General features: G+C 45.2%; 2 protein-coding genes across 6 annotated transcripts in view; one reads left to right on the forward strand and one right to left on the reverse strand.

Moving 5' to 3' along the window:
* The window catches only part of BMPR1B (bone morphogenetic protein receptor type 1B), a 351886-nt gene extending 350562 nt beyond the window's left edge, over positions 1-1324 (forward strand). For all 3 annotated transcript variants that reach the window (XM_053666440.1, XM_037140150.2, XM_053666439.1), the window contains one exon: positions 409-1324. In XM_053666440.1, coding sequence (XP_053522415.1) covers positions 409-534 — 126 coding nt within the window. In that variant the 3' untranslated portion in view covers positions 535-1324. The remainder of the gene's footprint in view (positions 1-408) is intronic.
* Positions 1325-8395: 7071 nt separating this feature from the next.
* Positions 8396-27489, reverse strand: part of UNC5C (unc-5 netrin receptor C) — a 358323-nt gene continuing 339229 nt past the window's right edge. For all 3 annotated transcript variants that reach the window (XM_037140183.2, XM_037140173.2, XM_037140192.2), the window contains 4 exons: positions 21219-21368; positions 18969-19133; positions 12846-13024; positions 8396-12069 (listed from right to left, as the gene is read on the reverse strand). In XM_037140183.2, the coding sequence (XP_036996078.1) occupies positions 11904-12069; positions 12846-13024; positions 18969-19133; positions 21219-21368 (660 nt within the window). In that variant the 3' untranslated portion in view covers positions 8396-11903. The remainder of the gene's footprint in view (positions 12070-12845; positions 13025-18968; positions 19134-21218; positions 21369-27489) is intronic.

Raw genomic sequence — 27489 nt, forward strand, 5'->3', positions numbered from 1 at the left:
GTAGCCACGTTTGTTTGAATAGTGTGGAATTAGAGAAAAGATTTAAGCTTATCAAGTGTTGAAAATAATCTTAGAGTGTGGAGTGGAATACTGACTCCCTGGGTATTTTTGTATTTATTTCCTATTGACTTCAAAGGCACTCTTCTTCAATCAGCAGAACCACCTGCTTGCTCCTATCATGAGGGAGGCATGAAAACCTGTTTTAGTCATTGAAAATTTGCATGAAAAAAGAATTTTTATGAAATTTTGTCTGCCTGGTTTTAAAAGTATCTTTTAAAGTGTATTTAGAGTTTAGAAATGCAAAGCTAAAAGCCAAACACGTATCAGTACCACGGGTCAGCCTGGCAGCTCAAATGCACGCGTCTCTAAGGGCTCTAATGCTGCTCACCGTCCCCTTCCCTCCCACAGTGTCTCCGGCAGATGGGGAAGCTGATGACCGAGTGCTGGGCGCACAACCCGGCCTCAAGACTGACGGCCCTGCGTGTTAAGAAAACACTCGCCAAAATGTCGGAGTCCCAAGACATTAAACTTTGATCTGAGGGGCTGGGGGGCATTGCTGGAGAACGTCAGATCTTCTTTTCTTCGTGGGCAAAGCAAAAAATGTTCCAGAAGCATCCACAGTACAAGCCTTGAAGGTAGCCTTGCTTCCCAGTGGGTTCAGCCTCGTCTCTCAGGGAGCAGCCTCGACAAAGAAGTTCCCAGAAACAGATTCATCATGTCTGGAGGAGGTCGAAACTGCTTGGGTAACTTGTTCAAGAAATGATGCTTTTTGCTTTCTAAGAAAGCCCCATATTTTGAGATTGCCCCCTTTTATCCCTGAAAGATGCTTTAATTTTGCCAAAATATAACAAATAATTTAGGTGTTTTAAGGTTTATACTAGTATAGTTTAAATAAGAACAATGAAAATTCTTGCCGGAAATTCTGCTGGAAAGTGAATTAAAATAGTTTTTCCATTGGTAAAATGTTATTGCACTCTACACACCAAAAGACAGTCTGTGAAGTTGGAGAATGCAGAGTGGAACTCTCTGGAAAGCCCCTGCCCCACCCCTCAGACCACTTTGGCCTGCCCGCTCTGGGCGCAGCCTCAGCAATGTGAATGCACCTGGGTACAAACACCACCTGCCTGGGACCGCCCGTGGGCGTTCCTGCAGGTGACCTTTTGCAGCTTCAGAGGATATGGAACAAATGAAGACTTTATGTGATTCTAGTAGAAGTAGTAAGTGTCAGTGTTCTTCTTCAGAGCCATGTGGTGTTTCAGACTCTGTTGGGTATTTCTTTCATGGTCGAATCCCTTCCTTTTCATTAAATACAAACAAAGCCTTTTTTTAAAAAAAAAAATAACATGCAGAGAATCGACCCAAGCATGCTTTTGATCTCTCATTGAAGAGTTCAATATTAAATAAAATTGCCATCAGTTGCGTTGAAGACCACACGCTTTACAACAGAGATAATGGGCTCTTGTGTTGTAAGAAGACCATGTCAGTAGCGCAGAGGGTGGGGGAGCATAGGGCTCCTTGCTCATATATGCAGAGGAGCCGATCTCAGAAGCACAAGGGGAAAGTTACGCGCACCTTACTTTGTATAGATAAAACCAGTTTCTTTTTGTTATTATCTGTCTCTTTTGTGTCTAAGAGGAGAAGAAGCATATGTCAGGTTAATTTAACTAAATTTTAATTTAAAAAAATAGATACGTATAACCTGCAAATGGGAAAGCAGAGGAGAGCTAGTGGAGGCCACCCAATGGTATGGCTGCTGTGATTTATTTTGCTAGAATAGCTATGGACTGAGTCTGTACATCGTAAGTGATAATTTCACATCTTAGGAATACTGACTCTATTTTATTTTATTTTCATACTGTTCAGTTCCCTTTTTAATTTATTAATTTTGTATTCTCTGTGGCAACTGTGCAAAACATCTCTTTACTGCTCAATTCTGCCGTATTTTTCATTTTGAGCAACGTAAGTCCAATCATTGACAGGGCCCATGTTCCTGAGCAACAGGACCATAAAGTTCAAAATCGTATGCATCCCCCTCGCCTTTATTCATTTACATGTCCTTACTATGGTTTTCGTTCGCTGCTCAGCAATTCTGTAATTTAGTGAGGAATCAGGAAGTGCTTCCCCCTCAGCCTTTTTTAAAAAAGGACGTTTCTTCCAGACTACTCTAGGGGGCAGTGTTTCGTAACGCATTTTCACCACTTGCTGACTGAAGGATGGAGATTTTTTGAAAATTTGACAGCTGCATGAAAAATGGGAAAATGTTTTTCTCACTTCTGAAGTCGGCTTGCAGCTGGCGGCTTGTTCATTCAGAAAACATCCAAGAGCAAAGAGTGACTGTGCGCTCTGCTCAGTTGGGGAGGATCCTGAGAAGAAACACAGTGTTCTTATAAGCAACCTTCCCTTCCCAGTGCTTCATAGCCACATTTTGTTTGTAACAAAGATTTTTTGATTCTTGAATATGGACAAAATTTTTAAAAAATTAAACACATTTGCTTCCAAATGTAATTTTAATCAGAATGCTGCTTTTGGTGATATTGAAATAACCTGACTGGCAGTGCGATGATGGTTGCTTTCTCTTGTGTCAAATTGTGTTTTGTGATAGCTTAGAAGGAATTTGTGGCCTGAACTAAGCGTGATAATCATCTGAGCCATGGAGAGAAACTTCAGTGCCTCTGATCAGGTCATCTGCAAACAAACAAGTACACATTCATGCCAATTAAGTGGGGACGTGTTTTGGTTTCTTGATTTTTCCTAAATGTTAGTGAGGTTGGACTTATTTTTTAGACAAAAAATGTGTGTTCTTCTTGGTAAGTTTTTATATCCAGTAACTTCAAATCAGAATATTTTGTTGGGAGCTGATGATTTGAAAGTAAACTAGATTTCTAGGGAGGTGTTAGTTCTAATGAAGAATAGCTGAGACTTTCCTCTATATTACTTGATTAGTTGCTTTGGAAAAATCAATAGCTTACTTTCTAATTCTCAGCCTGATTCACTCACCATAAACATTTAAAAATTATTTCTGAGATACTTCAAAAACATCTACTTATATAGTCTTTCAATGCAACAAGGATTTATTTATGAATAGATTTTCCTGTCTTCCCAAAATTCATCTTACTTAGAGAATCCTAAATTGTTCTTAAAAAGACTACCTACTCACTTCCAAATAATTCTTTTTCATTTGTAAATTTCTAGTAGCTCAGAAGTGAATTGTATTTTTATTTTATTTTATTTCCTTTTTGTTTTACCTTTCTATGTAATAAGTGGGAACCTGGAAAATAATAATGTAGTTGATTTCTTACTGTAAGGACTATTTCAAAGACTAAGATTTCCTCCTAGTCGCACCCCCAAAGGAACCCTCAAATACTAGTTGCTAGCTAATATAAGTTTTGTATGCTAAGATGATCAGGTTTATAGTTTATTATGTGTGTATATTTTCTACAAATATATATGTATATATAAATATTATGTTCAAGTTGGAGTCTGGCACAACTCCATTTTGTGGATTAGAGAGTTAAATATTATGGATGATAAAGCACTAAATGAAACATAATATTTATTTATGAAAGTTGTGTAGATTGTTAACTCATGAGTAACAGTGCTATGAACGTCGTGCGTGAGGAGACAGGCTTGGACCTCCTGGAAAGCTCCGCTCAGAAGTCACTAGTGACCATTCTTTTTACTCTCAAAACATGAAGCTGCTTAGAGAGCATGCTAAGATTTTATTTACAGGGAATTCCTTGTTTCACTTGTGTACTTGGGTGTGGCAAGGACTGAAAAACAACTCAATTTCATGTTTCTAGAGTCATGCATATTCATGAGAAGTTCCAGTGTTTTATGTTGTCGGTCTGTTCTAGTTTTTCTCTGTTCTAGTTTTTCTCTGTTTGTAGGTGGAAAGGCACCGAAAGAAGTACAGTTTTTAAACTTGAATAGTTCTGTGGTTATAACTCCTTGGAAAACTCAGTCATGTAGCAGTGGAAATGAGCAAAATGGCTCCAGAAGTGATTTAATTTAGCAATCATGATCCTCTTATAAAACAAAACAAAAAAAAACAATGCCATATTTTTTAGAGAAGAGTTGGCAGTATATAAAGGGTTTTGTTTTCTGTTTCAAAAGAAGACTTATTTGTGTTCTTTTGGGGAACCAGTGCCTTATTGAATTTGTATATACTGTAATTATTCAGGACTAGGGAACAAACAATTGTATTGGTTACAAATTGTTTATGGCTTTGTTTGAACATTCCCCCAAATAAAATGGTTTCATTCTCCCCTTGGAAACAACGTGTCTGTTATGTTACAGTTGTGCCTTTTTTCTGTCTTTGAAAATGCCACATTGTAATGGGTGGGAAGGCAGCCACGGAGAGGAGAGATGCAGGTGAGTTTATACACTTGGTGGCAGGAGGGGGAGAAGCCACGGTCCGACGGCTTCTGTTTTCCCTGTAATGAGGAGGTGCAGTCATTTTCCGAGAGTGAGAGAAAAGTAGGGAAGGCAACGGTTTAAAGAAGTGAGCATTGTACTGCGGAAAATGACAGCCAGATGGCTGTGGGCAGCGCAGGGCCTGATTGAGTTGGATGCTGTGCTTAGTGGGGAGGGCGTGGCCTCTGGACGGAGGGACCGCCCCACATGTGTCTCCAGGCTCACTCCCTCCCTAGGCTGAGTGACAGTAGGCACGTTCTAACCTCTCAAAGATTCACTTTCTTCCCCTTGAAGATAAGAATCACACTAATGTCTATTGCATGGAATGGTTCTGAAGATGAAATGCAATCTACTTACCAGGCCCCTTTTCTCTGTAGTTTTAGGTTTCATTTTTCTACCAGCAACCCAGATGTGGGCGTGGACACTGCAGTAATTGGATTCATTCAGCCTGGGGTTTACCAGGCCTATGGAGCAAAGGGCCATAGAAAATAAAGATGATCGTCATTGAGGGCATGGCTGACATTGTCCAGAGTTGGGACAGGATTAAAGGGGAGCTGGCTGATAGGTCAAAGGGCAGGGCGCCCTGATGGGTTGAGGGAGCACACTGGCAGTTTTTGAGAAAGAGGCTGTGGTCAGAATGGAGATTCAGAAAGGACTAAGCACAAGACCAAGGGCATGATCGCCGTCATGCATGGATGTGGCGGACAAGATCGCTGGTGATGAAAGAGGGGATTTTGAAGCTCCCAGGATGGTGGCACAGGGGGAGGCCAGATCCCAGAGCTCTCCAGTGGCCTCAGTGCGCAGAGAGGCTTGAAGTGGGTGGTGATTCTCATCCACACAGAAACCAAAAAACCTGGGTGTCCTATTGGAGAAACACGGGGTGACTCTTCACATGGAGGGGGGCTTTGGTAGGAAGAAATGAGGGAGACAGCATTCCTTATTGCTTATAAATATAATTTATTACCTGTTTAAAAATTCTTTCTTACAATTTATACATGTTGGCTGACGGAATAAATGCAGGCAATTTACAAACCAAGGGGACTGCAGGAAAATGGGGAGAGGCATCAGAGAGAGAACAGGGGCGTGCCCGGCGCCGGCACGCTCACCTTTGCCACGTGGCGCTGTGGTAGGCCCGGTGCCTGGGGAGCTCTTGTCCTCCGCCAGGGGTTTTCTAGAAAAGGAATTGCATAGAAGATAGAGCGAGAGGGAACTCCACGACAACAAAAGAAGTGTTCCATATCTGAAAGCCAAGGTTGTATTGTTGCGTTTGAAAAAGGAAAAATGACAAAGCACAAAACCTCCATCTGACATTTCTGCAGTTGAACAGTTCCAAAGGGAACGGCAGGTGGATGTCACAGGCTCTTCAGCGCAGACTGCTGGGGCTTTTTCTCTGACAAACATTGGTTGTCTTCTTTAGAAAGAACAAGGAGAAAGGTCACCAAGCTCGACATCAAACCCGATGGACACAGAGAGCACTGTGACATCCCACGCGAGCACGCGGAGTGATGCTGTCCCTGCACCTGGGCTCAGGGCGCTGTCTGGAGGATGAGGGCGTCACCACCAACAGGTCTAGGAAGGAACAGAAGGAGAAACCAAACCACAGACTGCACCTTCCACGTGTTCCCACTGCGGTCCCTCTCTTTTCCAAGGCCCGGCAGTATCCACTGGTGTTTGGAACTCTACCCTAGCAGGTATCATAAGAGACTAAGGACATAAAAAGGCAAAGGCATTTTCTACTGTCTGTAGCTTTCTTGCTCTTTTATGCCATTCTAAACAAATCTGTTTGAACAGAGAGAGCATAGCTCTCAGGTCATGATTCTCGGATGTTGCCTCATCATCGTGCTGAGGTTCAGAGCCAGGGTTCAGGTTCTGAACTCCAGCTCTGAGGACTATTCCTCAGGGTTGGTGCCAGTGGGTTCAACAGCAGCCTGGCGGTGTCAATACCAGTAGGCCTTTGGGACTGAGGGATGGTGATGCAGAGGAGTTAGGCATATTTAAAAGGGGCCCTGTCCTGTTATAGACTTGAGAGTTAATAGTTTTGCTGAGGCACACATCTGAAATGGCACATTAAGAGGCTGGCATACGGCAGCATAGACTTCTGCTGGTGGGCAGCTGATGGTGTCTCGGGCCAGCATCCCCATTTTCCACCCCAAAAGTGGTGGGTCATGATTCCCAGGACATTCTGCATGGATTCCTGACCTGGGACTCTGGAAGATCTCTGGACAGATCTCATCAACACACAAGAGTCCAGTGGACAGTAGGATGTGATATGGCCCCTGACAAGGACCAGGCTTTGTGTGCTGGTCCATTTGCAGAGTTTCTGTTCTCCTGGCAGTCCTCCCCTTGACCATGTGAAAACTGGTCTGGAGCACACATTACATGTAGTCGAACAAATCCATTGTCATCCCACCAGAGGTCAGTACAGGGAGGTGACGGGCCCACTGGAAGCCACAAACCCTTCTGAAGACAACATTTTAAAGCATGAATTCTGAAAATGGGGGCAACCACAGGACTGATACGATTAAAGGGGTCAGGGAGTTCATTGTCCAACTTTGTCTATGGAGAAAATGCACCCAGTGACAGACAAGGCTATCTCCCTACTTTAGAAAAATAGCAGGTTTCAGGCATGAGTTCTGGAAATATTTATGACTCCATTTGGTTTACTGACCTGTAAGGACAAAGGCTTAAATTAACATTGGTTACAATGTATTTATATACTTTATGCCTTATTCCATCAAAAAATCTTTAGAGATACAAGGGAAGTGTTTCAAAATGATTATTTTAGCAAAAAATTATACAAATAGATTTCTAGGGTAGAGAAAACAGCACTTCACTGCACATCGGCAGATTTCTAAGAATTTCATTCGACATTAGTTCAGTCAGTAAAGTTAAAAAAAAGAATACAAAAGCACAAACCAAAAACCCAAACTGTAATAGTTGTTCCTGTGAGGCACTCCAAAGGTAAAAAGAAGAAGAAAGTTTTATTACCTTGAGGTCATAATAAAAACATTTACCTTATTGGATCTACAAATTTTAATGCTCATTGGCCATCACTATTTTTGTAAATAATTGGCTTCGAGTAAGGACACTCTGATTCACAGAAGCTCCTGGACTCTCAGACAAGATGGATAAAACTCAATTTCACTTCAGCTGTTTCTATGGAGGTTCTTTCTCTCGACAGCCTTGGATTTGTACTGAGGTCTCTAAGTGAAACTGACAGCTTGTCTAGAGCAACTGCTTAGCAAAAGCCAAACCTGACATTGAACCTGAAGACCGAGAATTCGACAAGTAAGCTCTTTCTACCTTCTTTACACTCTCTCGCAGGTCTTCATATGGGGTTCATCCCCTTGACTTCAGGGGGCAGACCTTAAAGGGATGAAGGCCTGTGAATTCTGGGGAGGTAGTGATCACCTTACTGGCTTTCTTCCTCCTACGCTGATGACAGAGGAGCAGGCGGACCCAGAGCACAGCTGTGTCCCTGACAGGGACACGTACGAATCCATAAGACAAGAGCCTTTTCCACTCCTTTCCAGAAGCACAGAGTCTTGACTCTGCTATCTGAATGCTTACTTTTAAGATGTTGAAGAAACACCATTCCAATATATTATTACTGAATGTGTCGTTTCCAGTCCTGAATGCAGTCTCCCTGATGTCCCCCTAAGAACGGTCTACTGTTTGAAAGCTCCAAAATGATAGTATATATGAAAATGGCCGATGGTTAGGCAGTTTGATTGGACACCTCACATAAAATATCGCCCTGTCCTGGAACAGCCTGGGCTGCTGGAGTGAGGGTGGGTTTTTCCGTGTAACTGAGGGGCACACCCGCGTCGGTGTTCACGATGGGTGCAGAAAGGCTGCTATCTGGGAGGACCTGTGGGTTACCCATTCCCCTCCCCTGTGCCCAGGTATCAATTCTGAACCCAACTTCTCTTTCAGATCACTTTAAGGAAATTCAAATGAGTGTGATGAGAAAAAAAAAACGATAATAAGAACAGGATGAAAGCTCTGCCTTTAGATCCCCAAATTCAGAAGAAAGGTAGCTTGTTCTCCTTGATCAACAATCATATCTTCAATTACTTAGACATAGGATTCTCATTTTCACATATAACACTTTTTCCAAGTGAATGCTTCTTACATTTCCAAACACAAATGTGAGAAAACCAAAAGTAAGGATACTTAAAATACATAAGGCTCAGTGAAAAATGGCATGTAGATGTTCAAAATGACAAGTCTTCAAAGACTGTTTTATATAGATTTTGTGTGTTTCTACTATTTCTGTCACCCCAAATATCACCTTGAGATGTGTCATGTGTGAATGAGTGGATGACGTCCTAGGCTCCTAGTGACATGAGATCTTTGTTCTGGGTACTTTAAGTGAGAAAAATGTGAAAATAAGAAAGCTATTTCAAGTGAAAAATGGCCCACGTCTATTTGTCATCCAAGTCTTGTTGACTCCGAAGGTTTTTGTTCCCTTTGTCAACTTTTAAGTGAGTTCCTATAACAAACTCAAGGTGGATGGTGTCACACACCACTAGATGGCACCACGGACAAGTGGTAAGTTTCCCTTCCAAATGAAGCAAGCCCCTCTCCCCACACCAGCCGAAAAAGCAGGAGAGGCAGGAGTGTCACAGAGAATGGTGGATGACGTGGCTACCTGGAAATGAATGGTTGGATCTGGCGCTTCTAGGTTCGAGAGCAATCTAACTGCTCTTGCTTTTTTTCCACAGAAGAAGGAAATCAATTCACAGTGAAAATGATTTGACATTAAGTGGTATGTTGATGTGTGGAAGTTGCCATTCACTTGATGGGAAGCATCACAGGAGTCCACAACGGCTGAGAGTCGGACACCTCGCTTACAAAGAGCCAACCTCTCTTCCTGTCTCTGGTGCTGGGATGCTGAACCACAGCACCCGAAGTGAGCGTCACGGGCCTCAACGGCTTTGACATTACAGCTCCTCCTCTGCTCCATATTTCTGTGCTGATGATTTGTCAATGATATTTTTTCTAGTTCTAGTTCTGAACCGATTATCTGGATAGCTGCATCTTTGCTCCTAGCACTTTTCAGTAGGCATGGGAATTCCTTCAGGTTGCTAATTCTTAATTGCCACAGATGACAACCCCCCAAACCAGAATGGTGAGCAAGCTGGGGAAGTAGCTTCAAGATGCGGCGATGGACAATAGCTCTCTTTGATCTTCCTCCATTTAAAAAATATATATTTAACTTTTTTATGTCGCATACAATTTTACTATCTTTTGGTCAAATTATACATCGGTACAGACATTATCCACTGAACTTGTTTATTAGTGCAAGCTTTCCCTTTCGTGGTAAGTGTAACATATTTCGCTGTATGGTGCAGGGGGTGGCCTGAGAGAGGCAGATTGTAGAATACATGCCTAAACCAGAAAACAAGAGATAAAGGGCAGGAAAGGAAAGGCTTCATACCAAAGTATCAGTATTTTATCAACAACGAGGATGGAGGGGCCTGGAGACACCAAGAAGTCACCAAAGTAGGACAGGAAAGATATGTGGAAAGGAGGAAGAGACTCTATGAAATCATTTCTAATTCAAATCCGTCCAGCAAGCTGGATGCCTCTAGCCCAGAATAAGCCACGGCCACATTTTCGAGGTTCTTATTCATACACATGGGTCCTTGTTTTTCTATCTTGATTTGGCTACTTGGCTGTTGACTTGGTTCCCCACCTGTGGAATGAATTGAGTCCCTGTGCTAAAACACAGATGGTCCTAAGGAAATACCCTTAGTTGATACAAAGTAGTCTCCTGATGAGCTATTTTTCAGTTAAAAGTTTTTAATGAAAAATTTGTTGATCACGACAGTAATAGAACATAATTTCTACTAACCAGGAAGCCAAGAGAGGCAAGAAAGTGGTAAGAAGGGGATGCTATCTCTCCGTGAACAGCATCATTCAATGACGCAGAGACAAGACTTGAAAGCATAACAAATATGTTACAGGTTAGAATAACTGTCTTCCAAGTTGGAAGTATTTGAAAGGCATAATGTAACCTGGACAAGAGTTTAGCTTTTCCAGATCTTGAAAGGGCCCAGCTCAGAGCCACTGTGGTCTTCTCACTTGTGAGTGAGGCTGGAGTGGGGGGGTCCAGCATCATAGAACCTTGAGATCATGTAACCCACTCCTGTGTTTCCCGGTGAGGACACTGAGGTCTAGTGAGGTCAAATGACTTTCCCAAGGTAGCACAGCTAGACAATGGCAAACCCCAAATGAGAACTGGTTTCCTGATTTCCAGTTTAGAGGCCCTTCCTCCAACCACACTGCCTCCCAGGGAGACAGAGTACTGAGGGGGTCAGTGTGGGGCTCTGTGACCCCCGTAGTAAGTGAACTTGAATAGAGAGTGCTTCACGTGATAAGACTCGAGGAGAAAGCCCCTGCCTGACTGTAAGAATATTCAAACTGTAAGAACAGACTGACAAGTCAGTAAGCACTGACTACCTCTGGGGCAGAATGACAGGAAAAGATGAAAGGCCAAGGAAGCAACGCCTGTTTAATTAAACTGGTGACCGTGCCCACCTCGTTATGGGAAACAGTGAGGCAGGTCTAGTCAACACCTAAATACTAACAGTACTGCTAACAAAAAGAGAAGCTAAAATAAAATTCTTTTACTAGAATACTTGTAAATACTCATCGATAATAATAATGATAATGATACCTTCAAAAAAACAATTCAAATCGCATCACACATACACACACACACACACACACACACTCCTTTTATGAAGAAATGCTTGTTTGTGTGGTTGAACGTGACTCGCCGTCCTTCCGGCAATGCCACAGCCTTATCCTGCAGGGCCCGGAAGGGCGTCCTCCAGGAACAAGGAGGCTTAGCTACCTTCTCCTTTACACTTAGATCTCCACTTCCCTGATACACACAGTAACACTGGTTTTACAAGTTCCAGAAACAGAACACTGAGGGGAGGATTATCTGAGACACTTGAAGCACGTGATTTGTAGCAAAAGTCTGTGATTTCTCAGTAAATTACTAATCTGAAACAGACACAACAAACCGTCCACAGCTTCAACTTCAAATGATTTAAACAAAAATAGAACGAGCCATGGACAGTGTCTGCATCCCTGTCCAATTTGATGTAAACAACATTTGTAGAAATTGGGTTTGTTAAGAAAGTTTATCCATATATCTGGATAGCAATAAAAAGCGTTTCCTAGGAAACTGTAAGATCCTGTACCACACAGCATACAGCCCAACAAAGAGGAAAATTAGGTTGGTTTCTAAATTCAAGGTACAAAGGTGCACGACTGTTCTTAACTCCTGTGGTGATGTACCAGTAGAGTGGGCGTGGGTGTCGGTAGTTGAATCTGTTTTCCTTCTCTCTCCTGCTGCTGTCTTGCCGGTGAAGCTCCTTGGTCTCGTCTGGATTTCCTCCTCAGCGGTGATCCCCTGGATGGCCACAGACTCCCTGTGCATTCTTGTCCTTCACTGTCAGTCCCAGCGCGGGTCAGTACTGTCCTTCTGCTGATAAAGACACTACTGTTTCATGTCTGCCCATATCCTCCAAGACAGCTGCCAGCATGCTCAGGTTTCCATCCGGGAAGTTCTGTGCTTCCCAAAGATCCAGGATTACACCAGTCGGGCTCGATTTGGTGGCAAAGTAATTCAAGTACCTGTAATTAGGAATGGGCAAGTAAGTGTGCTGAGTGGTGTGATTTACCAATCCATTTTCTCTTTACTTTTTACCAATCCCTTATGCCTCTCCACTTGCTTGTTACAGAACCGTGTCCCATCTGAGAGACACACTCAGGGAACCTTCCTAAAAAACTAGCCCAGGCTTCATTAGATCAGACCCAGACAGGAGATGTAATGTTTAACTTTGTTAACCTCAACTCTGAGTAAGATAATTGAAGAGACAAGATGTGTGGGGGTCATATCTTAAGCAGGAAATCAAGAGACTTATGTTTTCTTTCCGGCTCAGAATCTGATCATCTTTGACAGGTCATGCCATGTCTTTGGCTTGGTAGTGATGGCGACATTTTACGGAGAAGAGGTTTCTGAGGTCTTTTTGTAATTGAATGTCAACGCTGTGTTTTGCATATTAGTGACTCATGCAGCTCTACTCCTGCTCACCAGGAGATGGGGGTACGACAATGACCTCAGTGAGTGGATATGCTACAGAGCGGGGTTTAGTCCATCAGCGTTGCAGAGTGGATCACAAAACTTGATGATACTACTTGTAAATGCCACATAAACCCAGAATGTCTCTCAACAACGTGTCTGCAAAAGCACAGTGCCAGATACAAAGAAGAAGCTTAATACATGTTGGCAGAAAGTAAATAGATGTATGGATGAAAAAATGAAGAAATGCTACTGTATGTCTAACCATTATCAGCCCGGACCCCTATGTGTCTACCGGAAACAGTCCCTGGAGCCTGGCCGTGCTCACCTGTCCAGGTTTAGCTTATGGGCCAGCATCCTCCAGTCATGGCCTCTGGTCTGTGGGGCGTCCAGGCTGCTACAGAGCTTCTGCCGGATCGGGGGAGGGATGCTGAAAGCACTGGGTCCTGTCATGGTGGTGATGGTGCTCGCTGGGTCCAGCAGAGGCAGATCCATACCTGTGGGTTCCTGCAGTTCAGGCACAGGGAGGACAAAGCATTATTTCTGAAGACAAAAGCAATCCCTAGTGAGCCAATCACCATAATGCCTTGCTGTGAGCGATAAGAAGATGGTGCTATTATTCTTCCTAGTCAGAATGGCTTCTTCCTGGCTGAAAGTTGGGATTAGCTATCTGCAACCTGGCTGAGAGGAAGAGGTACATTTCAAACTGGACTTTGCCTAGCCTTGGCCACACGGGTGAACAGACTTGAGATTAGAAAGCCAAAAAAGGTCAGAACTTCAAGAAATGGTCTAACCCTGAGGGGAATGCCCTAGGCAAATGCCCAAGTAAATTCTTGCTCTAATCTCTGCAGAAGATGATTCTGCTTTTGTTGAATGAAATGGAACCCAGCTCTCCTCTAAATGATATCAAATTAAGACTAATTTTTTGAAGAAAATGGTGAACACCGTATATTGCCTTAGGGCAAGCTGCTAATGGCATCCTCCAATTGCTGTACACCCTTATTTTTTAATCTAATTTTAGTAGAGGAAACCATAAATTGGCTCTTAAAATAGCTTCAGCTCATAAAACAGCACAAATGCAAAATCTGAATTTCATCTGCAGGAGAAGCTCTAATCATTTTCTGATCTTCTGCTGGTTGCAAAAACAAAAGCAAATGTTGCCAGGGAACTATTAAAGCAATAACAGACAATCTCCTTAATCTACTTTAAATGTCACCTCTTTCTCTCTCTCTAAAAGCAGGTAACTCCTTAGTGTACCTAATTAGTTGCTAGAGGATAAACTAGCCACACACGCTCTTAGCCATCGGGGAGTCTCTGGGGTCTTGCTGAACATTCCACTCAGAAGGCAGCGCCACCATGGCCCAGGACCCCCAAACCCTGCTGCATCTGTACGATGTGGTCACTGCCATCTGCATTCCAGCGTTGACTGACAGCATGTCCTATGTTCCGGGGTCAGCAGCCACGACTAGGTGTGTGTGATCCCCCTGCACAGGGCCGCCTGCATGTCAGCACTAAACACATTTTTGCAGCAATACACACAGTGGTGTTCGCTGCCATCACAGTGTTCAGCCTCCAAAACCAAAGTTTGGCAAATCGAGACTCCCAGGATTCCTTTGTGTTAACTCCAGCAGCATGTGCCAGGATTTAAAAGACCGGTATAAAACACAGAAGCAAAAATGGGAGCTGGAGTCCCTGAATGAGGACACGACCTGCAGATATTTCCCGGCCCTGAGCCCAGAGCTTCTTCTAAGGGACCGCGAGGAGAGAGGGCTCCTGTCCTCAAGGGCATGGGGCTGCAACAAAGGCGGCAACCCTGCAACAAAAGGGTTATCTGATCGTGCTTGTTGGTGTTGATCACTGGATTTATGTTGGAGATGTCTGAACCCAACACTTCTATTAGGCATGGAATGATGATGTACGTCTGGGTTGGGGAGGTGGAGACCAAGAAAAACCACAGGGTATTTCCACAACAGTGCCGTCAGCCGTGTGGAAGTCCTACTTGCTTTCAGTGTGGACAGTGACTCTGGGGTCCAGAAGGAAAGCCACCATGTCCCTCAGCTGAGGTTAAATTCACACGGGGAGGGGGCTGGTTTGTACAGTGCTATCCCGACTCTTCTTGCTGTTGGTTACAGTAACATCCTCTTACTTCCCTGTGATCCATCCTTATCTGCCACAATGTTTCCCCTAAAGCATCAAACTGGTGTTTCTCTCCCCTACCCCATCATTAAGAAACACTAAATGCCCCTCCTACCCCATGGAGCCCCAGCTTTGAATCAGGCAGTGAGGGGTAACTGCACCATCTGCCCCGTCAGCTGGGATGAGGTCCCACAGGCCATGCCTGTGAGTGCAGAGCCAGGCCCAACGTGGAGGAGGGGACCCGTTCCCATGGGCCCCACCAACTGACCATCTGACCCTGATCTTTCTCAGGTTGAGTTGACACGACTCTAACTCTCCTCAGACAGGATCACTCACTGTCCCCAGCATCACTTTTAATAATCTGCCTCTAATAGTCCTTCTGCCCTTTCCTTTCATCTCTGCCAGGCAACCCCTCACAGTATGGACCAAAACCATGTCCCCTGAGCAAACACACCCACCCGCCGGGAGACCCACAGCCCTTCTCACAGCTCTTCTGCAGCCCTCGAATCCTGCCCTATGCACGGTGCTTGTCATTTGTACATTGCTTCCCCTGATTGCTCACATTTTGGAGATGAGAGAATTTCCGTCACCCTAAGAATTCCTGCAGTTCAGAGCACAGTGACCTGCACATGGAAGCTACCCAGTTCATATTTGCTGAAATGAAAGAAAATATTTTTCTTAGTACAGAAAGGGGCTGAAGCCAGTTTCTGACAGAAGCCCTCACCACAGAGTAAGGAGTGGAGCTTCCCTCCAACCAAATGTGGCTAAGACTATGGCTCCCCTCACTGGGGAAGGTGGGTGCGGCTTTCGGGAGGGTCTGCTCACTCTCCCTCCGGTGTTCTTCTTCCAATTGAATAGAGAACCGTCACCACGTTGGTGGGCCTTCCAGCAGTGTCTGCCCCAGGCTATGGATACTTCCGTGTGGCTGAAACAAGCTCAGTAGGGCGGTGTGTCTGTCTCTCGTATCAGGTGGCTGACAGTAAGTAGCCTTGGAAGTGAAAGAAAAATAGGCCTCTACATTTGCATTGAAATTTCAGTTGCTATTAGTTTTTCCTTCACTCCCAGATAAAAAAAAAGTAGAGCTTCCTCGCACAGAATGCTTATTGCAATAATCGTTTATGATATTGGTGCCATCTGTCTTTGATGTCGTGAGCCCTGTAAGCACACGATTTTTCTCCATGACCCAACGGCTGCCAGGGGTGATGACAGACGCTCTCAGCACTCAGTGCACCGCAGGTTCAACTTCCAGCCCTGTATTCTGACTCCTCCTAAAGTCATTTGGAAAACCTAGGCTTCCCCAATGGTTGTTTTGGACAGATTCTGTAGAAAGCAGAAGAGGTCAAAAGGTGGAATGGGTACAGCAGAGTGATGTTACTTGGTACATTTTTAATATTATTCCCTCTGTACACAAAAGTGTTGTGTATCCATAGTTAACAGGGGTTATAAGGTCTTTGTCTATAGTGAAAACTAAATTAAAGGCGTGAAGAGACTGTAAGTTTCTCTTCTCTACACTATTTTTTTTCTCTTCCTAGTGATGGGTAGCTTCTGTTATTACTCCCCCATCCCACTAAAAAAAAAACCCTTTTATTACATTTACATTTTGACATTAATTCATGTCCATCCTTTTCAGACATTTTCATTCTTACACTTCATCTCTGTGAGACTGAAGGCTTTGTTTCTAGCTGAGGGATCTCTGTCCTGGCCGAAGCACTTGGAGAGGAACAACTGGCTGGCTCTTGACATCACCACGGTCTACGTCAAGCACAGCCTGGTCTCCCGGGGGGGGGGGGGATCGGGGCCTCTCCTGCACCGAGGGGCCAAGGGCCATGCTGCTCTATAAATGGCTGCTGGTGAGAGCCTTGAGCCGTGGGTGGCTGGGGGCAGGGGAGCAGCACATTCCCGGCAAGTCAGCTCATTCTGGGAGACAGGATCTTGCAACTGCAACCCCAGTCCACCTGCCAGCTCACTGGGTGACCAAGGTAGGGGCCCTGCGAGAAGGGCTCCAACCACAAACAGAGCCTTTTCTCTGCTTGGTTATGGTTTGTCAGTCACAGTGTACCCCTTCTCAGAGCTCTTGATGAAGATCTGGATCTCAGGGCTCCCCACAGCTAACTAACTGTTCAGAACCCAGCCCCACTGGTCCCCCTCCCTGGGCCGCCTGCACCGCATTCAAATGCTAACAACCACGGTGGGACTCAGTGACCCAGAAGTAAAAGCAGCAGAGTGCCCCTTAATCCCCGAAGTCATCTGACTCCCGGTGCTTCTGCCCCCCCCTCTGTCAACATGGAAAGGCAAAAGCCTCTGACAGGATGCAAGACTGGCCTCCCTGAGCTCCCAGGTTGCAAAAGAAATCATCTTTTTCTCAATGTTGGCACCACAAAGAAAGTCCTTAAATTGTGATCACACTATGCAAAACTGTCTCTTCCTGCAGAGGGAGGGGGTGGGGGACGGAGCAGGAAAGAGCCCCCAGCAGCTCCCTTTCATTCGCTGCTGCATCTGATCCACCTTTTCATCACATAGCAAACGCTCCCGCTGAACAGAAAGCAAGCATCAAAGGAGCAGACCTCCTCGCCCCCTCCAAAATTCCACAGCCTTTGTTGTCACTGGAGCTGGGTGGTTATTGAACTTTGCAGACCTGCTGGGCCAGGAAAGTGAAAATACCCTCCCTTGCCAGCAGGGGTGGTGCTGTGAGCCTGGGAGACAGGGCCTAAGCCTAGGAAAGGCCTGGCGGTTGCCATGGCACCCTGACTTCGAGATCGCTCCTTCTGAATGTCACTGGGGTCTGTGACTAAAGTTGTTTATGAGTCAAAAGTCTCAGGAAACTACAGGAGGAAAGGAGGACCGCACCAGGCAGGCTGTGGGAAAGAGGAGTGGAGCATCTTGGCGGCTGACATGCTTCTCCCCTCGGTTGGCTAAGGAAGGCAGTCTTTAAATACAACATGTGGGGCAGACATGCTGAACATTCTGACATTCATTTGCCACTGTGCCTGAGACAGCGAGGGAGAGGCCTTCTTTTAAATCATATGCGGTCCCGCTGCAGTGGTAAAATAAGGCGACCCTGTGCGCTGCAGCTCAGCAAGGGCACGGAGCTGAGCCCAGGAGGCCCCAGAAGCTGCTGCCTTCTCACCACTGTGCTCTCTCGGTCCTTTGTTTCTCGGGCAGGAAGGGTTTCCACTCTCCACACTGCAGCTGTGGAGCCAAGGTAACTGATAAGTTCACGTGCGCCCACCCCCTCTTTCATCCAGAGAGGTTATAAATAGCAGTGCTGATTGTTATTTCTGTAATGGGAACGTATTAAGAACACCCAGCTGTACTGAGTGAGGATCACAGCAGAGAAAGACAAAGCGAAGGAAACTAGGGGAAATGCACAGATTTTACTTCTATTTCGCCCAGGGGGAAAGGGCATCTTTTAAACAAATTACTAACTTTTCGGAGGTATAATTGACGTACAACATTATAGTAGTTTCAGGTGTACAACGTAACGACCCCATAGTGTGCAGACGGTGAAACGGTCACCACAGTAAGTCCAGTTAACGTCCATCCTCAGTGATAATTACACTTTTTTCTTGTGATGAGGACTGTTAAGGCCGGCTGTCTTACCAGCCTCGTATGTGCAATACCTCGTGGCGAACTGCGGTGGCCACACTGTACCCCACGCCAGGGACTTACACTTCCTAACTGGGCATCTGTACCTCTGACCCTGTCCCATGCGCCCGCCCACCCAGCCCAGCCTCCAGGGTATCTTCTTATGTTTGGAGAACGTTGCATATCAGACAGAGGGGACCAAGAGATGTCTCCTTTCAACAAGGGCAGAAAAGAAGAGAAGGAAGAAGGGGGTGTGGGGGGCAGGGGCCGGTTTCTCTTCCTGCACCCAGGAGGCAGCACCCGATTAGACCGAGGGGGTGCATTCCCTGAGGATGGAAGGGCACAGGAAGGAGAGGTGGAGGGGGCAGAACCTAGCACATCAGGGGACCCTCTGGGGAAGGTCATTCTACGTGTACACGTGTACAGGACTTCCATTAAGCCTTGTACTTGGAATTCATGTCTGTTGTAAAAAGTTAGAGCATGATCCTTAAATTCGTGTCATGAAAAGTAAAAGCCTTGACTTTCAAAAGTGATTCCTTATTATATTCTTTTGTGTATTTAGTTCCCGGTGTTCATTAAAATGTTGTTCCATGAACAAATAGGACCTAAAGGAAGTTTTTCAGGATTCCCCACATTGCCCATATTGAGATACCCTTATACTCCTCCTCATTGTCTCTTCTCCCCACGGTCGTTCAGTGTCCTGATTTCTGAGATCCTCAGGGCTTCTCACCTCTGAGACGGTGCAGTTGAGCTGGAAGATCTGCCCTTCTCCTTCCACCTGTCGCACGCAGAGTTTGCAGACCAGCTCCACTGTGTTCAGGCTGAATCTTTCCAGAGTGAATGTGCAGTGGAGGTGTCTCTGAGATCCACTCCAGATATGGTAAAAAGGAATCTCCTGAAGGATGGGACAGGGTTAACCACAGATGAGTGACTAGCACTAAACGTGACTGTCAGACCCTGGGCCACAAGCACTCTTCTCAGTACTACACAGATCACCTCATTTAATCCTTGGAACAGGCCTACCGGTAAATACATCCCAAACTCCTTTCCAGAAGAAAACACTGAGGCCCAGAGATATTAAATAAGTCAGCCCAAACCCCACAGCTAGCTGAGATTTGAACCCAGGGAGCTGGCCTCCAGAGTATATGTACCTTAGCAATGGTCACATGTCTCCCATTTACCAAAAAAAAAAAACAAACCATTGTAAATGGTTTAAATAAAACCTACACACTCCAGTCATTGCTCATTAAAAGGAATCCCTGCTGTGGTTTTCTGGAGGAGAGCAAAGCAGTGCTGAGGGATAATGGGCTGGTCCAGTCCCTTTCATGCCCACATCCTCCCTCTCCACGGGGCCGGGAGGCAGGTTGGCCGCTGCTGCAGGGAAGTCTTTGCCCTGAAAAGCGCTAACCCTCTAACAGACATACCTTTTCAAAACTCCAGACCACATTACAGAGAACATCCTAAAATCTTTTTTCAGTAAAGAAAAGAAAATGTCGATAAAGAAAACATGGATGAACACGGCGGTTAAGAGCTCAGAACTAAGTACAAACGAGAACACTCTCCCCTCACGTACTTGGTGATTTGTGGCACGTTACGCAACCATTCCATGCCTCCATTTCCTCATCCGAGAAAGTGTAAGGAAAGGAGTACCTAAGTCCTAGCAGGCCAGGGTCAGACGAGACAAACCAAGGTGCCTGGGCGCCTGGCGGAGGGTAAGAATTCAGCCAGGCTTGGTTCGAACCAATAGCAGGTTATCATTATTATAAAAGCAGTATTTTTCCATTATGAATACACAAAGGAAATTGTTCATAAAAGGGGAAGATTTGTGGACTTATTTATTTAGAGAGAGAAGAAGGGAAGGAGAGAAACATCAATGTATGGTTGCCTCTTGTGTGCCCCCAAGTGGGGACTTGGCCTCCAACCCAGGCATGTGTCCTGACTGGGAATTGAATCAGTGAAACCTTGGTTTGCAGCCCGTGCTCAATCCACTGAGCTATGTCAGCCAGGGCTTGTGGACTTTTATGACAGTCACAAAATAGGGGGAAGAAGAAAGTGAAGGAAGGTATTTTGTGAGAAAGTTAAAAACCAGATCTCTCAAGTGCTGGCTGATCAAGAGGAGTCTGGAGTGCAACCCGCACTGAAGCTGGAGACTGTCACTGGATTAGCAGCTTGGCCTCCCACAGTGTGGATGTGAGTCCTAGACCCAGGAGAGCATGGAGGGAGTTAGAACACCTCGTCTTCACCCCTTCTAGTACGTTCATTGATTTGCACCAGGAAACCGCAGCCAGTCCAGCTGCAGTGCTGGGGCATGGGACTGAACTTGCCGGTGTGCAGACCGCGCTTCACAGTTTATGCAAGTGTGTGCCCCTCTCCTAGGACTGGGAATGAAGCTAGTGATCTCACTGCACAGTCCCTGAGAACCCAGCTGGCTGCTGGAGGGGGAGGTGGAAACCCCTAGAGAGTCAATATGCTTTTTGACAGGAACATACAACGGGACTTGGAATCAATACCCTAAGATTTAATACAATGCTGACCAGGTTTTATTTTTGCGTGCTTAATTCACTTTCAAAACCGGGACTCTTCTCCATTTTCAGAGTGGAGGTGCTCTCCTAGCGAGGTCGGAGCCCTCCTTCTGTCCCCTGGGATGGCAGCGTTCTGCTTTTCTTATGGATGCATTAGAAGGCTTTTAAAATCAATTCGATGTAAATATTTACCCTGAAAATGTAATGATGAACTTGGAAGTCTTATTTGCCAATCAAAGAAAGATTGCTCAATTATTTGAAGGAGAATTAAGAAAAAAGCATCCCTTCAAATACGTCTGAAGTATTTTTCAAAACTATGAAATAATCCCAAATTCTTTGCAGAAACAAGTGCTGATGAATGTATGATTATCTTCAAGGAAGGGAATATATTGTGTTCAAATGATTTTAGTTCTCTTTCATGTTGTCTCCAAGCCTTTAGTTCATCTTGGGAACCTTACCTGATACTTAGCCAGCAGTTTGCTCTTCCAGAGGGAATGGGCGATGTCGTGAATGGACAGGCGCAGGTTGTGGGCACTGCCTTTGAAATGAAGAGCCTTCGGTTCCTCCAGGAGCTGTCCTCCCATCTGTCTCTCAAGCTGCAAAACTTCCTGCAATGACAAGCCCAAAGCCGAAAGCAAATTACCGAATCGCAGCACTTCCATCAGTTCTCCCATCAGATGAGTGTTTCCCACTGTGCCTGCCCCCAACCCTGCTAACTTGTGCTACATGCGGCGGCCACTTCTGCAGCCTCAAGGCCCTTCAGCTGAAGCCCCTGCCAGTGTGTATGTGACTGGATCCTGCTGACCATCAACGATTCATCAGCAGTCCCACTGTTGTGGGCAAGTCCAGTCCAGTCCGCAGTTCCCGACAAACAGGCAGAATATTGTTCACCTACAGCAAAATAACCATAAGAACCCCAAGTGGAAAACACCGAGATGAAAGAAAAATAGGCAGAAACATAAATAGGTAAGTAAGATGATCTTCAATGAACTTTTAGGGAAAGGAACCAATAGCTAGAAAATAGACCTATGTCTTTGACTTGGTAAAAATAGCTCACGAACAAAAATTTGAAATGTGTTTTGGGCATTTTTTTCAGTCTTTTGCAGTTTCTTTACCTACAGAAATAAAATAATAAGATTTTACCTAAAATTATCCACTGCAGGTTTCAAATCATTAAAAAAATTAAAACATGTTCATTACATGTCCTATTAGAAGAAAATACACTGACATAGATTACAAAGGTGTCTCAGCACCAAATATTGAACTGAACAGTTACTCATATTAAATTTAATAATTTAATTTTTATTTATTATTATTTTTAGTTCTCACCTAAAGATATGTTCAAAGATTTCAGAGAGAGAGTGGGGGGGCGGGTGAGGAGGGAGAGAGCGCAAGACCAGTTGCCCCACCCCCATGCCGCAGGTGCCCTGACTCAGGACTGAAACCGCAACCTAGGTATGTGCCCTGAACAGGAATTGAACCTTCAACTTTTTGGTGCACGGGACAATGGTCCAGCCACCTGAGCCACCTAGCCAGGGCCAGATTTCATTAAAAAACACTTCATTTCTCAAAAAAGGTGGCTGATCAAAAACTTGTTATATAACTTATACCATAAAGATGTAAAACAAAGACAAATTCTATACATACTTCCATTCCTCAATGCTCCATTAACGTCCTAGTTAATGGGTGTTAATGAAGCATACCCAGCTACAGTTGCAATCATCCAAACGGCATCTAACCACAAGCTATCGGTGAGCAAAATGTCCTGGATCTGTTCTGCAATCGGAACCACCCCCGTGCACAATTTCCTCCTCTCCATGCATAAAAGGTTTTAGTGATACAAATATGTAAGTGATATGTGACCTTTCTTTTCTTTAATAGGAATTCAAGAAAACATGGATTTTATAAAAATATAATTCTTTCTTTGGTGAGATTTTAATGGAAAACATGGGGTTCTGTACACAGGCCCTTTCCCACACAGCCGCTGGCGCCTGCTGGGTGCCCCACACAGATGGGTTGCATGGAGAACTGTGAGTATGCAATCCAGACTGGAGTCCGGTAAGTGCAGAGCTCACCCACATCATTGATTAGATGTAAACAGCTCATTTGAAGCCGCTTCTTTAGTGGTGCTCAGCATCCATCATTTTTCAGTCAGGCCATTATTCTAAACCATGCACGCTGCTGAAAGGTCCTGTAAGGTGTAGGAAATATTAGGATAGTATGGAATGGTCTCAGACAGGGACTCCTCTAATTAGCATCTAATGGAAGTGATAAGGCAATAGCGTGTGGATGGAAAGACAAGCGTGGTCCAGCTGCTTGAGAATATTGACGTTGAAATTATTCAATATTGTTGGCTGATGAGTAGCTATTACTTGTGACAGGATCCTGGCCCTAACCAGGCAGTCAGCCAGCCCCCAACTAGGCAGTTGACCACCCAGCCACATATGCTGTGTCATTATGCCCTGGCTCTATTGTGCCTGCAGCTCAGCAGGCTCAGAGCAGCTCCTGGAGGCAGTACAGACCCATGCCACTCCCTGGGGTCACACGTGCCCCTCATGGACCTCCTGCCCACAACACTTTGCACTCCATTCCTGGACAAGGACCTGGCCATGTGGAAATGAAGACATGAAGACGGATAAGGAAAGGGAGGGTTAATTACAGTTTCTTCTGCTTCAGCAGGAAGGCATAATGAGCTTATGTTGATCATGCTCATGTTCAGTGTCTAGTTAGCATAATAGAGAAAGCTGATGTTCCCAGTGAACCTGGCACCTGACAAATTCTAAAGTTAAAATGATGTTTGTTTATAAGCCATTAGAAGAAAAGAAACATAATTAGAAATCTTTGAGATTATAGTCATGCCAATCAATCAGTTCTAGCTTCTTTCCAGTATACCCTAATTACCTCATCAAGACGTCTAAAGAGCAATCGATAGTAATTATCTGATTACTATAGATCTTCATTATGTCCAAATTATCTCCCTGGGATGTCTGAAAGAAGAAGCATTGTATTCCGGGAGGTAATTGTACCCAGCGATGTATAATCCACACCCTATTCCTACAATCAACATAGATTACAGAGGATATAGGGAGCATTGTCAGGTTTCTTGGCAGGGAAGACAATTGAAAACAACCTAAATTGCATATTGGCCATGACCTTGAAGTCAAGAAATCTAATACCATGTTTCAAGCACAAAATCTGGGATGGAGTCAATCCTTGGCGTCGGCATTGACCTCAAGTCATGGTAAAGAGTTCTCCCCAGTGGGAAAGTGAGTGGGCTGGCTTGAGCCCTTTTTTGAGAGAAAGTCCCAAGTAAAGTGTCATTTTACTTTATTTTTAATTTCATTTTTGTAGTTAATTCTGTTTTAAAAAGTTATAGTTGATGTTCAATGTTATTTTATATTAGTTTTGGGTGTACAGTGTAGCGGCTACACATTTATATAATTTATGAAGCGATTCCCTGTGTAAGCGTAGGACCCACCTGGCACCACACATAATTATTACAATTGTTGACTATATTCCCTATGCTATAAATAAAGCGTCATTTTAGACAGTGAGACCAGAAAACACACACTTTCTGTGTTCTTAAGATGTCCCTCTCTCCACCAACCAGGAGTGATGCAGTGCCGCTGTGCAGAGCTGGGAGGAGCCCGACTTTTCTCTCTGCTTCGACCACGGTGAGAGGTAAACTGCCCATCACGCCCTCAGCACCCCTGCCCACAGCAGAGGTCTCTAAACACATGTGACTTCATGGGTCTGCCAGTCAGAAAATCGGGCGAAGACACTGACATTGAGAACAGGCTGACAGTGACCAGAGGGGATAGGGGAGGGGAATATAGGGGACAAGGGTGAAGGGTTTGCAGGAACAATGATAAAGGACACATGGACAGTAACAAGGAGGAGTGGAAGCAGGGGAGAGAGGTAGGGAGGCTGAGGGGTGGGGAAAAGGCAGAAAATGGTACTTGAACAATAACGAAAAATGTTTAAAAACCGAGCATTCATTTTGTATGTTTCTTTGTAAATTGTAGGCCTATATCAATACATCAACATGTTGTTCTATTATAAAACAGAAAAGCTAAAAGCATGAGCTAAGACAAACACAGAAAACGTGTGTTAGTTTATGTTGGCCCCAAAGTTCTGTGAGCCTGGGGTGTGTGCGCTCCATTTTGGAGGCTGCTTGTTCAGCTGGTCGGCCTTGCGCTGGTGAGAAATCAGGCCAGGAGTAAATGACTCAGTTCAAAGGATTCTTAGAAAACCTAAATTAATTCCTTTTCCTGAAAAGTAGCAACCAGGATCATCACACTCAGGATGTTTAACTTCAAGGAAATAACAAAGTAAAGGAGAAGACAGTAACCAAAGCACAAATTTAAAAAAATATTGAAGTGAAAATTAAAGATATTAAAAGTAATATATAAAACAACACCTTCACAACTAAAATCCTCTGAAACCACACACGAGTCTGAGGTGACCACACACAGCAAATCCCATATATAACTGTTGTGTCAAAAGACAGCAGAAGCAAGACCACTGGACAGGTTAATTAAGCTTATTTATCTATATTGTTATGGTTTAAATAGTATAAACCATAATTTCAGATATTTTCTAGCCCATCCCACTTAAAAATACTGTAACTTGTATTTCAAAAAGGTTGACTTTTGAGATTCTTTCTACGTGAAATCATTTTGGTTTTTATACATTAATGCAGATAAGTAAGAGAACATGAACAGAACAGATATGCACACTGACCAACAGCACACAGTGTCACAGTTAAATGTGTTCCTTTCCTCGGTCTTCCTGGGTGCATTATTCAGCATCCATGAAGCACACAGGCTCTGCCTGAACCCTGTCAGGCTCTGAGACACACAGACAAGTAAGTACCTGTCCCTGCCCCAAGCTACCCCCGGACCACGGCAGGTAGACCAACATATAAACAGGTAACCCCAGCACAGTGTGCTCAGCTCCAAGACAGCTTCCTTACCGCTAGGATAGTTCATGCATCTTAAAAGAGAAGAGGAACAAAATATATTTAAGGTCAAAAGATTTAGGAAGACTTAAGAAAAATATCATGACCTTGGAAAGAAATGCCATAATGGGAATCAGGATCATCTAGGCTCTTTGTTCTTAGAAATATAAATGTCACCTTCCCTTGCAAAGGCTGTCTCCCTCCTGGCAGCACCCACCACACCTCAGTGCCTTGTTTGGCTCTGGGTGCCTCTACCTGTTGCTCTGATTGGCTCGCTCTGCTTCTATAGAAGGGGGTCACCTTCTGAGTTTGTCAGTTCCACTTCCGCCCTTCACACTTAACCTTGAAAAGACTCTCTCAGGGGTCAGTTATCAATAGAGGTGTTGCTAGCCCACTGCTTCACAGGAACACACAGGAGAACCCCAGTCGTAATGTCACCAGGGGCAGTCCCCTGGGTGTCGGAGCCTGGTTCCCGTGGGCGGCAGAGCAGTCCTGTGAGATAGCTGCTTCCCCAGTGCGTGGCTGCTCATCACAGGCCCTGATGGATGGCTGTATTGATTCAGGGAGCCTGTGAGGGATTGCTCCAGAGGCAGGGACAAGGGATTCCACAGTAGCAACAAGCAGCTTTCACAATAGCCAATTAAACGAAGACATTACCCATGCCAAGCCATTAGCCTGGCCCACTTAAGAGCCACAATAAATCCAAGCTGTTTTAAAGGCCTGGATGTACAAAGGGAGCCCCTATGGCCTGCACCCAGCGCTCTCTCCCAGGCTTGGAGATGAGAGGCTCTGCGCTCATTAAGGGCTGCTGGAGCAAGGCGGCTGGGAGGAGCCCTGCAACTCCCACACTCCGGTTTTCCCAACCCCAGAATGTTGCTGTTCTGCATCACTGCCAGGGTCAGATGGCACCTGCCTCCACTGCCACCACTCTTGTTCTTCCTCATCCTCCAGCTCCTTCCCAGCCTGGGCCAATTTCCCTGAAGTGTCAGTCTCACGAAGAGTGCACCTGAGAGCCCCAGGCGACAGAGCTGCATACACTGAGACTCAGGAAGCCTGTACTGCAGAACGAGACCAGGCTCTGCCCGAGGGCCAAGCAGTGACTTGGCGTCAGAAACTGCGTGAGGTCCTGGGACCCAGGACCCGTTCTCCACACTGTGCTCAAACTTGTCCCCCGATCACCCTCCTCCGGCTCAAGAACTCGCCTCCTCTCTCGCACCACTGCTCGGATTGTGCTTCCTTCCTCATCCTCAGAGGCACTTTCCTTGGCTTCCGGTTTCTCAAGGGCTGACCGTCCTACCTGTGGGATCACCCTACTGTGGGGAAGCCTCCAGCTTCCTCCTGTGTGTCGGTCTGGTCTTCTTCCCTCCCACACCTCTGCTATCACGCCTTTCCTCTCCTTGTTAAAAATCTTATCATCTAGGGAGAGGAAGATGCCCATGCTTACCTTAAATCTCACATAACTCATTAAAATCTCACCTGGAACAGACCGTTGGAGGAGGTTAAATCAAGGCTTTGTATTATTTTGCCTTGCTCTTTTCTCAGTAGTGTCTGGGTGCCACTCTCTATTCCTGATGGAAACACAGAGCCCCGAGCCAGCTGTGTGTAGTGCTGCCGAGGAGTCTGGGGACAGACACTGCCAGGACCCGAGCGGGTGGAGGCCGCTGCTGTGGGGGGACCACTCACAGTATGCCCCAGAGGTGAGTGCAAAGGGCAGTGAATGAATCGATGGCCAGTCTTGCACTGCAAGGGATTTGTTTGGGTCACACTGT

The sequence above is a fragment of the Artibeus jamaicensis genome, unplaced genomic scaffold, assembly GCF_021234435.1.
Source record: "Artibeus jamaicensis isolate MK-2021 breed Jamaican fruit bat unplaced genomic scaffold, CSHL_Jam_final contig_452, whole genome shotgun sequence".
NCBI classification, from domain to species: Eukaryota; Metazoa; Chordata; class Mammalia; order Chiroptera; family Phyllostomidae; genus Artibeus; species Artibeus jamaicensis.